The sequence below is a fragment of the Mycteria americana genome, chromosome 4 (assembly GCF_035582795.1).
Source record: "Mycteria americana isolate JAX WOST 10 ecotype Jacksonville Zoo and Gardens chromosome 4, USCA_MyAme_1.0, whole genome shotgun sequence".
NCBI lineage: Eukaryota > Metazoa > Chordata > Aves > Ciconiiformes > Ciconiidae > Mycteria > Mycteria americana.
This window is the reverse complement of record NC_134368.1, coordinates 86,672,005-86,685,621: the sequence shown is the minus strand read 5'-3', so window position 1 is coordinate 86,685,621 and position 13,617 is coordinate 86,672,005. Positions and strand designations below refer to the sequence as shown.

General features: G+C 36.9%; 1 protein-coding gene and 1 long non-coding RNA gene across 3 annotated transcripts in view; one reads left to right on the top strand and one right to left on the bottom strand.

Annotated features, from left to right (window-relative positions):
• The window catches only part of PRSS12 (serine protease 12), a 44,164-nt gene that overhangs the window by 13,655 nt on the left and 16,892 nt on the right, over window positions 1–13,617 (bottom strand). Inside the window, exons 5-10 of the mRNA XM_075501188.1 lie at window positions 13,380–13,558; window positions 12,582–12,723; window positions 11,408–11,601; window positions 9,009–9,150; window positions 2,648–2,853; window positions 1,906–1,984 (exon numbers count right to left, since the gene is read on the bottom strand). Of these exons, the coding sequence (XP_075357303.1) occupies window positions 1,906–1,984; window positions 2,648–2,853; window positions 9,009–9,150; window positions 11,408–11,601; window positions 12,582–12,723; window positions 13,380–13,558 (942 nt within the window). The remainder of the gene's footprint in view (window positions 1–1,905; window positions 1,985–2,647; window positions 2,854–9,008; window positions 9,151–11,407; window positions 11,602–12,581; window positions 12,724–13,379; window positions 13,559–13,617) is intronic.
• The window catches only part of LOC142409534 (uncharacterized), a 32,190-nt gene continuing 18,690 nt past the window's right edge, over window positions 118–13,617 (top strand). For both annotated transcript variants that reach the window (XR_012775677.1, XR_012775676.1), the window contains exon 1: window positions 118–745. This is a non-coding gene — a long non-coding RNA (uncharacterized LOC142409534). The remainder of the gene's footprint in view (window positions 746–13,617) is intronic.

Sequence of the window (13,617 nt, the reverse complement as noted above, 5' to 3'; positions counted from 1 at the left end):
AGGATTGTTTGGGCATCCAGCACTCTGAGCACTTCCTCCCACTGTCAATTATTTTAATTTTCCCCTCTCAGGTTGCGTTCATTGTGCCAAAAATACATTCTATGGGTTCCTCGCCAAATACCGTCCGAGTCAACAAACCAGAAATTTCCTGTCAACTGGAGAGGGGAAAGAAGGGAATTTCTTGAAAAGCTTAACCCAGCATCCTTTCCTGTCTGTGTTAATATCTTTGTCGGTTCTGAGCTGTTTGAAAAGGGAGGCTGGCAAACCAAGCGGTCTAAAGGAACTGTAGAAACCACAAGTAATAGATTAGCACCTTTTTTCAGCCTGTGATCATCTGTTTTGTATAGTAGATCTGGGATACATATTTGCAGGCCTACGAAGACAGGATGGATTATTTTTCACTAGTTTAATAGATTAGCAAAATATGGAATCAGAGAGAAGGGAGAGGAAGAGAGATACACCTGTAAGCAACAGCAACATCCAAGAATAAGCAACAGGTAGGCTTAGGTGTTTTCTGACTACTGTCAACTTGAATAGGTATGCTGGAGCACAAGAGCTGCCCAGGATCATCTAGTTCAGCATCCTGTCTCAGAGTTGCCAGTGCCAAATGTTTTAAAGCAAGGGAGGAATTTATTTCCCATAAAGCATAAAACAATTTAGAAATTTTTTAATTTTGGAAGATGGGATTTAATATGTCTTTGCAAAATGGGGTAATTCAGACAGCTTTGGATTTCCTGGTATGTATGTAAGTATCCAGTTCCTTTTCGAACTTTAAGTTCTTTGTCTTAATGACTTCTTGTGACAATGAGTCCTTTTCTGATATTGTGCATTTGTTCCTTTTCTTGATTTGGAATATTTCTAAGTGCACTATTGGATTTCTCTCACCTTTTTGCTTCATCTGATGTCCCTGTGCTTTTTTATTATGAGATCAAGTTTCTTGCTCTGACTTAATTGTGCAATCCATTATTTGTCACCATTTCATTTCATCCAGTGTCCTTTGTACACATATTCTGAGACAATAATTCTCGATCTTCTTCTCTGTACAACGTGTTATTTATTATTCTCATTTGTCTCTTTACTAAGGTAAGTAATCCTGCTTTGCTCTGTCTGACTGCATTTAAATGTTTTTCTGGGCTCCCTCTTGTTACTGTTCTTTGAAGCTCCTCCACTTAGGCACTCTCTCTTTTGAAATGGATGGATTGATGCTGTGCATGTACTTTGAAATAGGCTGCACAATGACATGCAATGGTCTATAAGTGTATTTTTTATAATCCCTTTTGTAAGATTATTTGAATATTTTTTTTTTGTGGTTACTCAAAACTGTTCAGAAAATAAAGCCTATACTTCCTATCGTAGCATTTAGTAGTAGTATTCAGTTAATCTGTTTATATTAACTAAATGTCAACATGACATTAAAAGCTAAGAACAAAGTGTTAACAAAAAGCCTGGGCTTACAGCTGTGTCATCATTGAGGCTTATTTTGTGAAGGAAAATCAGGTCTTAGGCAGTGAATCATATGCAGGCCTTTTTTTTGGTGTAGGTAGCATGTAAAACCTTGTACTATATTCATAGCTCTCTTCATATAGCTCGCATCCTGATATCAAGATAGCCTTTGAAAAAAAAGTAAAATGGCTGTTTTGAAAGTAAGAAATTTAACCCAATCAAGGACTAAACCCATAAGCATCTACAGATTTTCAACTAATGCTGCAAGCATTTATCAATGAATATTTTTTAATTTCCTACCAAATTTGCCTTGAGTATATTTCTGTCTTTACCTCATGACAAGCCAAAAGAAAAACAAACAACAAACCTACAATAAAATCATAAATTAGGCAGACCGCTTATGGCAAATACATGTCTTAGAAGCTTTATATTCAAAATTACTTATCTTTACCAAATACTTACCGTAAAGAATTTTTCCCACCAATTATTCGCTTTTGTCGACGATGTAGTAATCTCAATCCACAAACAGAAGCAAGAGAATCTAAACCAGAAAGGGAGATGCAGACAGCATTAAACTCAAAATGAAACGTAGCCAATCTTCAGTGAGAGTTAACTAAAAAAAACCCCACAAAGACTGAAGTTATTCTGTGTTTCATGGTAGTTTCTAACAACCAAATTTTGCTTGGCGAAAATACACTGAATTCTCTCAGGCTTAAAAATTCTTTTTAGCTGAGATCTTTGAACTGTGATCACAGAGCAATTTACGTATTTGTGCTTGGCTTCTCAAGTGTAGGATTTTTTTATAGGGTTCTTCCTTACTTCATGTAAGTGGAAGCAGAACTTGGCATACCACTTAAGTCTCAGTCCTCAGCTGAAGATAACCTATACCTTGAAAAGTTGAAAGTAGCTGCATAGGTTTTTGCATTTTGATGTCCCTCGTACAACTTATGAAACATGGCTGCTGTAAACTATGGTAGACAAATAGCCCTTATCATTTGAATAGTCTTTACGATTCCTTTGCGTAGCTGGCACAGTAGTTAGATCACACGGTGTAAGCAGAGAGGATTTCCCACCACTTTTGTTTCTCTAATTGTTTTGATATAACTGTTTCCCCTGTGAGGTGGGATTGTTTATGTCTGTCTCTTCCTACCGTGACAGTTCCCCATCTGAACGTGTTGGTCTGCCACTCGCAATGGGGCTTCACCTTTATTGCTGTTCCCGGGCATCTTCTTGCTTAGGTGGTCACAGATCACCCCCGCGTCCTCGCTGTGACGGCAGTTGTGCCTCCCAATGTCCTGCTTAATGCAGTCTGCCAAGGATCTCTCGTTTCCTGTACATTTCACGTTATCCACGTGGATCGGGCCTTTGCCCTCCCCAAAATATGCCATTGTCCTTGCTCTAGCCGGACCTCTGGAAACAGAGCATTTTTTTTTAATTAAACATTTTGAGGCATTATTCTACATTTTACTCAACTGAAATATTTCAGAGTAGTGAAAGACACTGAGGTTTTATGCCAAGTCCTGCCACTGATTCACTTGATGACAACTTTTCTTCTCATTGCCTCTGTTACTCTGGTAAGTAGAAAAAAGAAGTGTAACAAAATTGCTACAGTGCATTAATGTTTAAAAAGAGTGCATTAATGTTTAAAAAGTGCTTTTATGTATCTAGTTAGAAGGCACTAGGCAAAGTATTTTACATTGTAACAGCATTACAAATATCTATAAAGCAAAATATGTGAAAGCTGCTTTTTCATAATCTCTTTAATCCTCATATAAAATCAGCATCTGTGAATGCTAAAAATAATTTGTTCTGGTCTGATTCCCTCAGAAAGATGGGCCAGTTAAATACAGTATGTGTCCAGTGTAGTAGGAGCTATGATTTACAGATCTATTGGTTGTTAATAGTTATTAACATATTTTGTTATCATGCCATTTGTAAAGTGCACCCCACAGTTGCGATCTAAAACTGTAATGTAATTGGAGAAAGACTGAACCCAGTTCAGTCTCAGCACCCACCTTTTCCTGGGAGGAACCCAGTGCTTAGTGCTTGCGTAGCATTTTCATACATAGGCCTCAAGGCACTTTCCAAAGAAGGTCAGTATGATAATCCTATGCTTGAATAAGTATCAAACCTAAGTATTTAAATGTCAGCCTTAGGGCATTTTATTAGGGTTTGAAGTCCTGATCCTTCTAGCTTGTATGTAGTGCCATGCAGCTTCAGCAATGACCGCGGTGTCAGTTGTGTGAATGACCATTTTTGAATTACGAACTTTTTCCCAAATGAGGGAGTGAATGAACAAACACAATAAAAAAACCCAACATGAATTGTACATGTAAGCATCTCATTTGGTAACTTTTGTGATAGATTATTACTTTTAATTACTTAGGATAATGCTGCTTAATATATAAATAGGTGGTTTGTTGTATACGGTTTAAGAGTCAGAAAGAATTATAAGTGGGAGACCACCCAACTGGCCATACAGAGAAGTGGGGCAGGAAGCCACAGCTACCTCTAGGTGTGTCTGAACTACAAGTTTACATATCAGCTAAGAGCAATTTACTGATATTTTATTGTGATAAGAATATACAGAATTCTAGATACTAAAATGTTGCACTCTATCATAGGTTTCCATTTTAAAGGCTATGTTATAATTGCATATTGTAAAGGACAGTACCTCTATGTATACAAAAGGGTAACTGCATGTACAATGAAATGCTAGAGTAGAGAAAGAGAGTTTAACAATGCAAATGTATTGGGCAAGAAAGTATTTCTCTACCTTCACACGTCTTTTTATACCTGTTTTAATACATGCAGTGTTGGGGAAGATAGGTGAGAATGGCATAAAGAGTTTATGTCCCTTCATCAGCTAGGGATTCTCTGTTGGGGAGGAATTTTGATTTGTCATACTGTTCCCAAAGCTTCGTCATACTAAAAGTGTGGCTGGATCAAACTCAAAGAATCCAGCCCTCAATTGCCCACATCCGTATAACTGAAACATGAAAGTAATACAAACAAGCTTCCTCCTTTTTCAAACTTGCACATAGAAAGCCTTGCCTGTTTGGATTTTTTTACTACGTACTGAAGGGTAGGCGGGCAGGTTTTCTAAGTAGGGAATGTTGGTTAGAATGCATGAATTGTAAAAAGCCAGGAAAGAGAAGCATGTAAAACATTTGACAGAGATGATACCACAAGGTCAACTGTCCTTTCACATTTTTAATTTCCATGGCTAGCATGTATTTACCAGATAATCCAAAGCCTTAACTGACTTTGGAATCAGTATAGGACAATCTTCACCTAATGAGTTTATTATGATTTAACTTGTCAGTCACAAGCAATGTGTCTCGTCTTGCTCTGAATATTTTTCATTTGTGAATGATACTCTGATTACAGATAACTACAAAAAAATGTCCAACTCTCCGATACCTATGGGCAGCTGATGTGTCCATGTATGCTATTACAAAATAGTGAGACAGTACAGGCACTCATTGCAAATTCTTACCTGGTTTTGGTATCTCTATGTCAAACAACAAAGTTTCTGCTTTAAGGCATTCCTCTAAAGTTCCTCAGGATATTGAAAAAAACTTTGTTGTGAATCACCACAGTATTCTTAGCCTTTCCCAGAGAAGTATTTATTGCGGTTTAGTTTAGAATTGTCTCTGCAGACTTACCGGCTACTTAATAAGGGCACTGCCTCCGTTGGCTTACCAGATAGATAAATCTCAAAGAATACTCTGACATCTGTGAGGCCACATATGTAAATATTTTAGGTGAAAGAGATGTAGAGAGGCAAAGATGAGGGAGGGAACTTAGTGCATATGGATTGCAATCATGCATTGACATGAATGGAATCATGGGACTTGGACTGCAGAGGCTCTTCATACCTTTATATGAAAGCTATCTGTCTTACTGTGCACCAGGAATCTCTCGGTTTGCTGGTAATTGCTATGATGAAAGGTGTGTCCATACCCACTCTTAACAAAAAAACCCCACTGTTTAAACAGAACGTCTACCAGGAAACAAATGTAAAAATGGTGATATTCTAGGGCAAGGAGTGCAGCTTAATAGAGAAAATTATTTAATATAATTGGGACATCTCTAAACGTAGAAGTGTTAAGTCATGTGTTTGTTATGTGCTGGAATGTGCTCTTACAACTGGTTTTAGTCCACCCTTAACAAAGGTGTATGTGTCCCTTAATTGCTACTTTCCAGGCCAGCTATTTATGCACAGATGACCATCAGCAAAACAACCTTTTTGCTTGCTCAGATCTGTCCCTAGAGAGAAGGGTGGCTTCAGGTCTTATCCGTTAGCTTTTCTCAGACACAAGGCCAAACACAATAACATGCTGAGCTCTTCAGATGCAGTATTACCATTATTCATAATACTGTTAATCAGGAAATCCAGTTGATTAGTATAGATGGCCAACTACCCTAGAACTATTTTTTTCCTGTAGTAGATCATTTTTGGAGCACTAATGGCAGGATATTTGTTCATTTGTTGTGTGTGCATGTGCATTCTTATAAGCCTGTCCTAAATGAAAGGGGTCCAATTTTACTGGGCCACTTAATTCAGTAAAATGCAAGAGCTTCTAAAACCGTCTTTTGTTCTCTACTCATTCTACCAAAATACTTTCGTATGTTAAACCCAATCACATAGTAGGTAGTACTTTAGAAAAGGTGTGTGTTCTCTTAGTGTTTATCTTGCTACAAATATACTTTGATTAGGGTGCTATTAATTATTTTTATGGTTTTGTGACTGATTTTAGCCAATTAGTAGGGCTGTTTTCTAATGTTCTTTATATTATGGTTTTCTAACATTAATCATGGATTTGACAAACTGGCTTAATGAGACATCTTTAAAACGAGTATTGCTTTGAACCTAGTGATTTTGCCAACTTGGGGATTTTCTTATTTCAGTCTCAGAATGAACCCTAGTAAATGGCTGAGAACGTTGCAAAGCAGGATTCTGTAAAATAAATGTACAGATAAGCATTGACAATATGTAGGAAAAACTCAGTCCGTTTTCTCAGTGTTTACCCTCTGCTTACACAAGTCTTCCTTTTTAAGGCAGTCTTTCGTCCCATTTGTAATAATAAATGTTTGATTTATATTTCCCCCCCCCCCAAGGAATGTAATTCCCCAGTAGGAAAGACTTGAAAATTAAACATAGCATTGTAAAGGGAGTTGAATGATACCGTTTAGTTCTGTGATCAGTCTTAATGAAAACTGATGTCAACTTCAGTATTAGGTGCCTTTTGAATTCCTCCCAGGAAAAGGTCATAATGTGTTTATTTCTAAAGAAACAACATTCATCAACCCTCAAGCTCAGGTGCATGAACCCAGAAGCCCCAGCCTTGTGTTGGAACAGTCAAGTCACCACTGAATATAATTTGAACTTCAGCAAAAAGATCTGTGCGTGAACTCCTAGGCCCAGACGCAATTCCAGCTCATCAGTGCATATAACAGCATAGTCAGGTTTGTGGAATGCAACTGTCTAGACATAGGGTCACCAAGATCCAGCATTTCCGACAAGCTCTCCCAATTTCTGGAACCTAATTTTAGATTTCTAAAATGTCTATCCCTAGTCCTTCAGGAAACATGTGCTCTGTTGTATCCTATAATCTTAACTCCCCATTCTGACATGACACAAACTGAGAATCCAGCCAACTGTCTGTCCTTACAGAGATTTAAAAAGAGAAGGTGGGGAGAAATGGTTCAGTTTGATCATCTGAGGGAGACATATAAAAGGCCAGAGAGGCTGTGAGGATGAACCAGACTAAACGAATGATTCAGTGGGAGATAAGTCAAGTTTTGTAGCTCTGAAGCCAGAGTCTACTACTACTTATAAATATGCTTTACTAAACGAATACCAGACAATTTTTAAAAGGCATATATTATGTGTTCAAACAGAATTTGATTATATTTGGTTGCACAAACTTTATATTGTTAGATGCAGCAAACAGATAACATGATTTGTATTTCTTAAGCTCAAATTTCCTTACAGATACACTCAGAGAAGACATTTCACTAGTTTCCTGTTGTATTTCACTAGTGTTCTGGATATTTTTCAGCTCATATTAGTTCTGCTATTTATATGTCTGCCCTATAGTTGTAACATCTTTACTGCTCTTAGGTATCCAGAAAAAAATTGCTTATGAGTGATGTAAGCCTGATGAAGCGACTTAGTTCAAAAGTGACACATATACATTGAGGTGGTTTTAATTAAAGGGTGTTTTTGTCCTGTCAGGTCTATTCCTATATTAAAGGAAGCTTATTCAAATTACTCTCATGCAGGCCGAAGCCATAATCCTTTGTATAACAGTTTTATCAAATCTCCAAGCTACATCGAGTCAAGCCAGGTCAGTAAATGAAGGCAAAAAAACATGAAACTAGGAATTCAGTAGCTAGTGTGCCTACATCTGAATCTGCAGAAATCATATCCACACCTTTGTGACAGCGGACACTGACGTGTTGCTATATTTCACTAAGAATTTTAACAGTTATGTTAGAACCTATAAGGATTTTAAAGTCCTCAGTAAGGTTCACAAAAGATAAATATTAACAATATGCAAAATTATACCTTTCAATGAAAACAGATCAAGAGCTTTTTGAAACTACAACCATTACCCCTGAAATTTTAGCCAATTCCAGACAATTTCAGTATACTGTGGTAAACCAAGTCTAGGTTCTGAATATTTGTATTTTCTTTCCTAATGTAATGGAAAGGGCATTTTTAATTCCCCAAGGTTTTTTCTGTGTCTACTGTTACATCAAATCACTAAAGCACTAGAATTTAGGTTCCTTAAGTTTTTCTGTGTTGACTGAAGATGACTCAATAGAAAAATTGTTTTATGAATTAAAATTGTCACTTAAGCATGATGAAACACAGAGCTCTCTCACAAAATCAGAAACAAAACGAATTTACACAGTTCACAGAATATGTAATCATCTGTGCTATTCTAGATGTTAATATTAGTTTCCCTCATTTTTTCCAAATCAGAAATTTCACTCTAACTTTTTAAAAATGTTTAGAAATCTGAAAACAGAAGATGAAAGAAGTAAATTAAGAACAGTTCTAGTGACAAAGAGCACAGAGCAGATACACTAAATCAAATTATCTTCTCAGTTACATTACTGCAACTAAGTGTAAAAAAAAAAAAGTGTAATATGTTTCTATCATATAGACATGTAGCACCATAAGTGACAAATAAAATATAGTATTTAGTCAATACCATAGTAATTTGGAATATTTAACTTCTAAAAAATTATTTAATAACTAGCATTAACTTGCATTTCAGTTGCCAGTCAGACTGTGATATGCCTTTGAATATTAAAATTTATTTTCCCAATTATGCTAGTTAATGAATACTCCTTTTGAAGACCTAGCCTTACTACTTGTTATACGAATAGTATAAATACACTTTTCTAAAAGAATGCCGAACAGACAAGTTTTAGAGGGCATATATTATGTTATCAGACATATGTTGGTGATATTCGGTTGCAGAAACTTAACATTTTTAGATACAGCAAACAGATAACTTGAGAAACAGCTTAATGAGTTTTCTTACTTGTAGCCAAGTTGTCGACAGACTACAGCTGCATCCTTATCAGACCATCCATCATCACAAATTGTGCCCCACTGGCCATTGATAAAAATCTCTACACGTCCTTCCTTCTTATTCTCACCATCCATCAGCCTGATGGGAGGACCTGAGAATAAATTACTGCTGTCAACTCACAACAACAGAAGCAAGAACTAGTACTTTATGTCATTTTCATCATGTTCAGTATATAGGGTCAACTGATGTTTGTGTTCAACAAGCCTAATATCAGCTGTTAAAGTAGCCATATTTTTCCTGGCTGGCAAAAGGAAACAATTTGTACAAATAACAAGACAAATATGAAATACTACTGTATTCTGAACTTCAGAGTTCATCTGGTTCCTTCATTTCGTACAAATATGTGACATAGCTCAGAATTTGACCACAGTGGGCACAGAACAGTTCTCGCCCTAAAGGCAGAAAACACACGAGAGATCTTTGATATGATACCCATACAAGCTGGACATGTTTTCCTTGCAGAAACTTTATGGGTGAATTTAACTATATCTCAATTCATAAACCCATTCTCAAACTGGTTGCTACCACTGCTCTTAACCACTATCTCAGCAAAAAAGTGCAGCATTGTGTTGAACTTCAGTTACTATTTATCGTTACGCATGCTGTTCTACAGCATATTTAGTGTGATAGCAGAGTGTTCTACAGCATGTTATTCTAGACTAATGTGTGATTATTTTTCTAGCAATTTAAATTGATTGCTTATTCCGATATGTTCATAATACAAAATCTCACTTATGTGGATTAGTCAGACTTAGTTCATCATGGTTCATTCAGTGCTTGGCCTGTAGTTATTTTTGAATCATTAGACAAAGTACATATTTGATTCTCACTTATGTTAAAACTCCTTTATAGCATGCTAGCAATGCAAGTCACCTTAAAACAGTTATGAATTCCTATGAGGCCTCTTTATAATGTTTAAGTGAGAATCACCTTCTAAATCTTTTAGTATGTCATACTTTATAATCCTTAATACGGTAATTAGTTTTTCTTTTTAGAATAATTGGAAAGACTGTTCCTCATGCTCCTAACCTGTTCCTAATCTCTTCTAACCCTGTAAGGATGAGAAATAACTTAATTATGCTCTTAAATAAAGCAGTATATAGGGTAAAGCAGTAAAGTTGAAATTTAATTCAGATTAATTTAGGGTATGAATAACTTTTGTATATCAAACCTTACTCTGGATCAGAGCTAGTTAGATCTGGCCTAGTTCATTAATTAAAAGAGAAAAGATTTGAAAACAAAATTAAAGTCTGTTTGCTTCAAATGTCATTTAAAACATATTGTTTATCCTGGAGTTCATACTGTCTGGACAGTTACATGAATTAGCTTCATCAACTTTCTGTTTAGCTATATTGTAATGATCTTGCATACTAAACAAATGTTGTTGTAGTTATTGTAGTGTATTCTATATCATTTTTAGTGTTCCTTAATGTCTGTATTTCCTCAAGTCGTATCATCTACAAATTCCTCATATTTTTCCACTGAATTCATCCTTACAGGGAGAAAACAGGCTTTTTCAAATGCTGGGAAGTAAATGGTAACAGTAGAGTCTTTGTCTACTTTCCAATCAGAAATCTTGTAGGAAATGTCAGATACACTGTCTTCATTTTCTTGTTGAAATGATGTGTTATTCTGGAAGAATATGATTTAGGTGAAAATTATATTACCCAGCTAGAGGCATGGGATTTTAATGCTACAGTATAGCTATTTCATTGTTATCTCATCTTCTTGTGTATTAGAAAATATATATATTTTTTTATGAGCATAAAATTAATATAACTTTCTGGTAATGGGGGATGTGAGAATGTCACCATATGGATGCATTTAACTGAACCAGACCTCCTTCAGCTAAGATTATATTTTATAGGAATTTGAGCAAAGCAGCACAGATGGTTTGCATCTGTAAAGACAGCAGTCATGGTTTTAATTCCTGTTATTTTTGGTCTGAGAAAATTCTTTCTACCAAATATGATTTGACATCATCGACACATAATGGAACTGTACTGCAACATAAAACATTCATTGGAGTTTGAGAGGTCAAAAGGCTATAAAGAAAAAGACTATAGAGAGGGAGAGACTAGAATCAGTACATGTGGAAGTGCTGATTGTTGTTATAACAGGTAGCAATGTCGTGCAGTAAATCCATGTCTTGGTTTGCAGGATAGACCTTCAGTCTATAATTTCCAGAGAACTTCAGGCACTCGGGCATACAAATCCATTAGATTTCAGTAGAAGCTGTGAATCTAACTCCACTAGTTATAATCCTAAATTCAAAGTATACTATACTTTGCTCGGATCTGCACCCACCACAATACTCATACTGTGACTTTACCAAAGAGGTGCCTTACCAAGTGAGAGTTTATGGCTCTCGTCTGGATGGCAAATGAGTCTGACATCCTCCCGATGGTTGCAGTCATGCTTTCCCCACTCTCTCCTTGAGCATTGCAGAAGGTTTGCCTCCTTCCCTGAGCAGCTGACATCATCCAACCAGATGGGCCCAGAGCTTCCTTCTGAGTAGCTCTCAGGTGCGCTTTTTCCATACCTGCATAACACATACATATACATAACGTTTTGGTCCACAGTGATCAGAGGGCCTGTGATACTTAAGCACTAGAAAAGAAATAAATTATTTCTGAAGAACTAAAGGTTGCTCAAGTAGTAACAGTAAACAGTGTTAACCATGACAGAGCAGGTTCAGTTAGCATTAAATTCAGTGAGAGCACCATATGCTGCTTCTTTGGTAATGTTTTTTTAAGGAATTACTGTTACATTAATACAAACTTGAGAATGTAATACCTTTGATTAAGGCCTCCCTGCAACCAAGTATATGGCTGTCTCACTGACTTTGAGACTTAAAGCATGTTCTTAGTATTATATATATATTTAAATGTCACAGTCTGAGGAAAAATGAGACAAAATTCTTTTTTGAATGTGAGCTGTTATAATCTGAAGGCAAGACAACAGTCACCTAGTGAGAGTGTATCTTTGTAGCCACAGTCAGTAGGAAAAGTAGGGACAGTGAATGTATGAAACTCTAATGGGATTTTTTTCTAAAATATGCTTTTCCATACATAACAGTGTTCCAGGGCCAGACTGTGGGTTTTTCTGAGCTAGATCCAGAGGGACTTACACCTTGAAAATGTCTGTGATTTTTAATGACTGTTCGACAAGCAAAGATTTTGAGGAATCAAGCTTTTATAGGCAAAATAGAATACAACAAATCAGTTTTTCTCTATAGCGTATGCGTTCATCTCAGCCAAAAAGATGATTCGAAGGAACTCGATGAATAAAGGCTGCTGAATCACAACCTCAGTTGAAACTTTTTCTTCTACCTAAACTGAGGCCATAAATATCTCTTCGAGACTGAGGGAAGCAGGCTTTAATGCATTTTAGCTGAGTAGTTTCTATGAAGCACTCAGCTAATGTTAAAAAAACAGACTCTTGAATAATGTAGGGTTCATGTAAATGTTTGTCATCATTGTCAAGTCAAAGAGTCAGATATCTAATATCAAGTAATCTTACTTAAATCCCAGCTGCCGGCAAACCACTTGTGTGTTCAGCTCTGTCCACCCATCATCGCAGATTGTGCCCCACTGCCCGGTATAATAGACCTCCAGGCGTCCCTCATGACTGCCTTTCCCACTTGTTAGTCTTAATGCACCATCTGTGTTGTTAACAAGTAAGGAAAAACAAAAACAAGAATCAGTTCTTCTTAGGTCCAATTATTGTTCTAAAACAAAATTAATAACATTGCATTTACTGCATCCGATCAGAATATTAGACTACTAAATCCAGTGCTGATCACTAGGTGTCATTTAATGAGAAGGTGAAAGAAATGCCATAATGCACCCGGTCAGCTGTGAAGTGTTGCATAATGCAATCGCTTAAGTGCAAGAGAAATAGCACAAGATATTGATCCCCCAAGCCCTTATTACATGCGAAGTCCGCAGGAGTGGGCTCTGATCACGTGATGTCACTGTATATACACCTTATCTTTTTCTTTGTGTATTCTGTTGTTTACCTCTGCTTTTATGCTGAAATGTTTACTGCCATTGATAGACATGATACACAGTTAAGGCATGCCCCACATAGCAAGTGGCAGTTAGTGTGTTACTGTGGAACCAAGGCTTTGTGTTGAATAATGAGATTTTCTGTACCTGTAAAATTTCCATAGCCAACAGCTGGTTCACTTTCATACTGCCAGAAGGCTTTATTACTGTGGGGTTTTGTGCAGCTGCAAACTTTAAAAATTATCTTTCCAGAGCTGTGAACTCTGCATTTGTCACTGGTTTCCTGTGTGATTATTGGTAATTGAAGTACCTGTGAGAGGTGTGCAGGAAACACCAGCATCTTCTTTGTGACCGCAGTTGTGTTCTCGCCAGGAGCTTTTTGGACACTGTTCTATAGATAGTTCATTTCCCGTGCACCGCACTTCATCCAGCAGCACGGGGCCTGAGCCTTCTCCAAAGTAAGCCTGGCTCCACGCCTTGGCAGTGCCCCTGTCGAAATGTAACAAACGCCCAGTCAAGAATAAGCAAGCTGAAGAGTCTGGGACTCA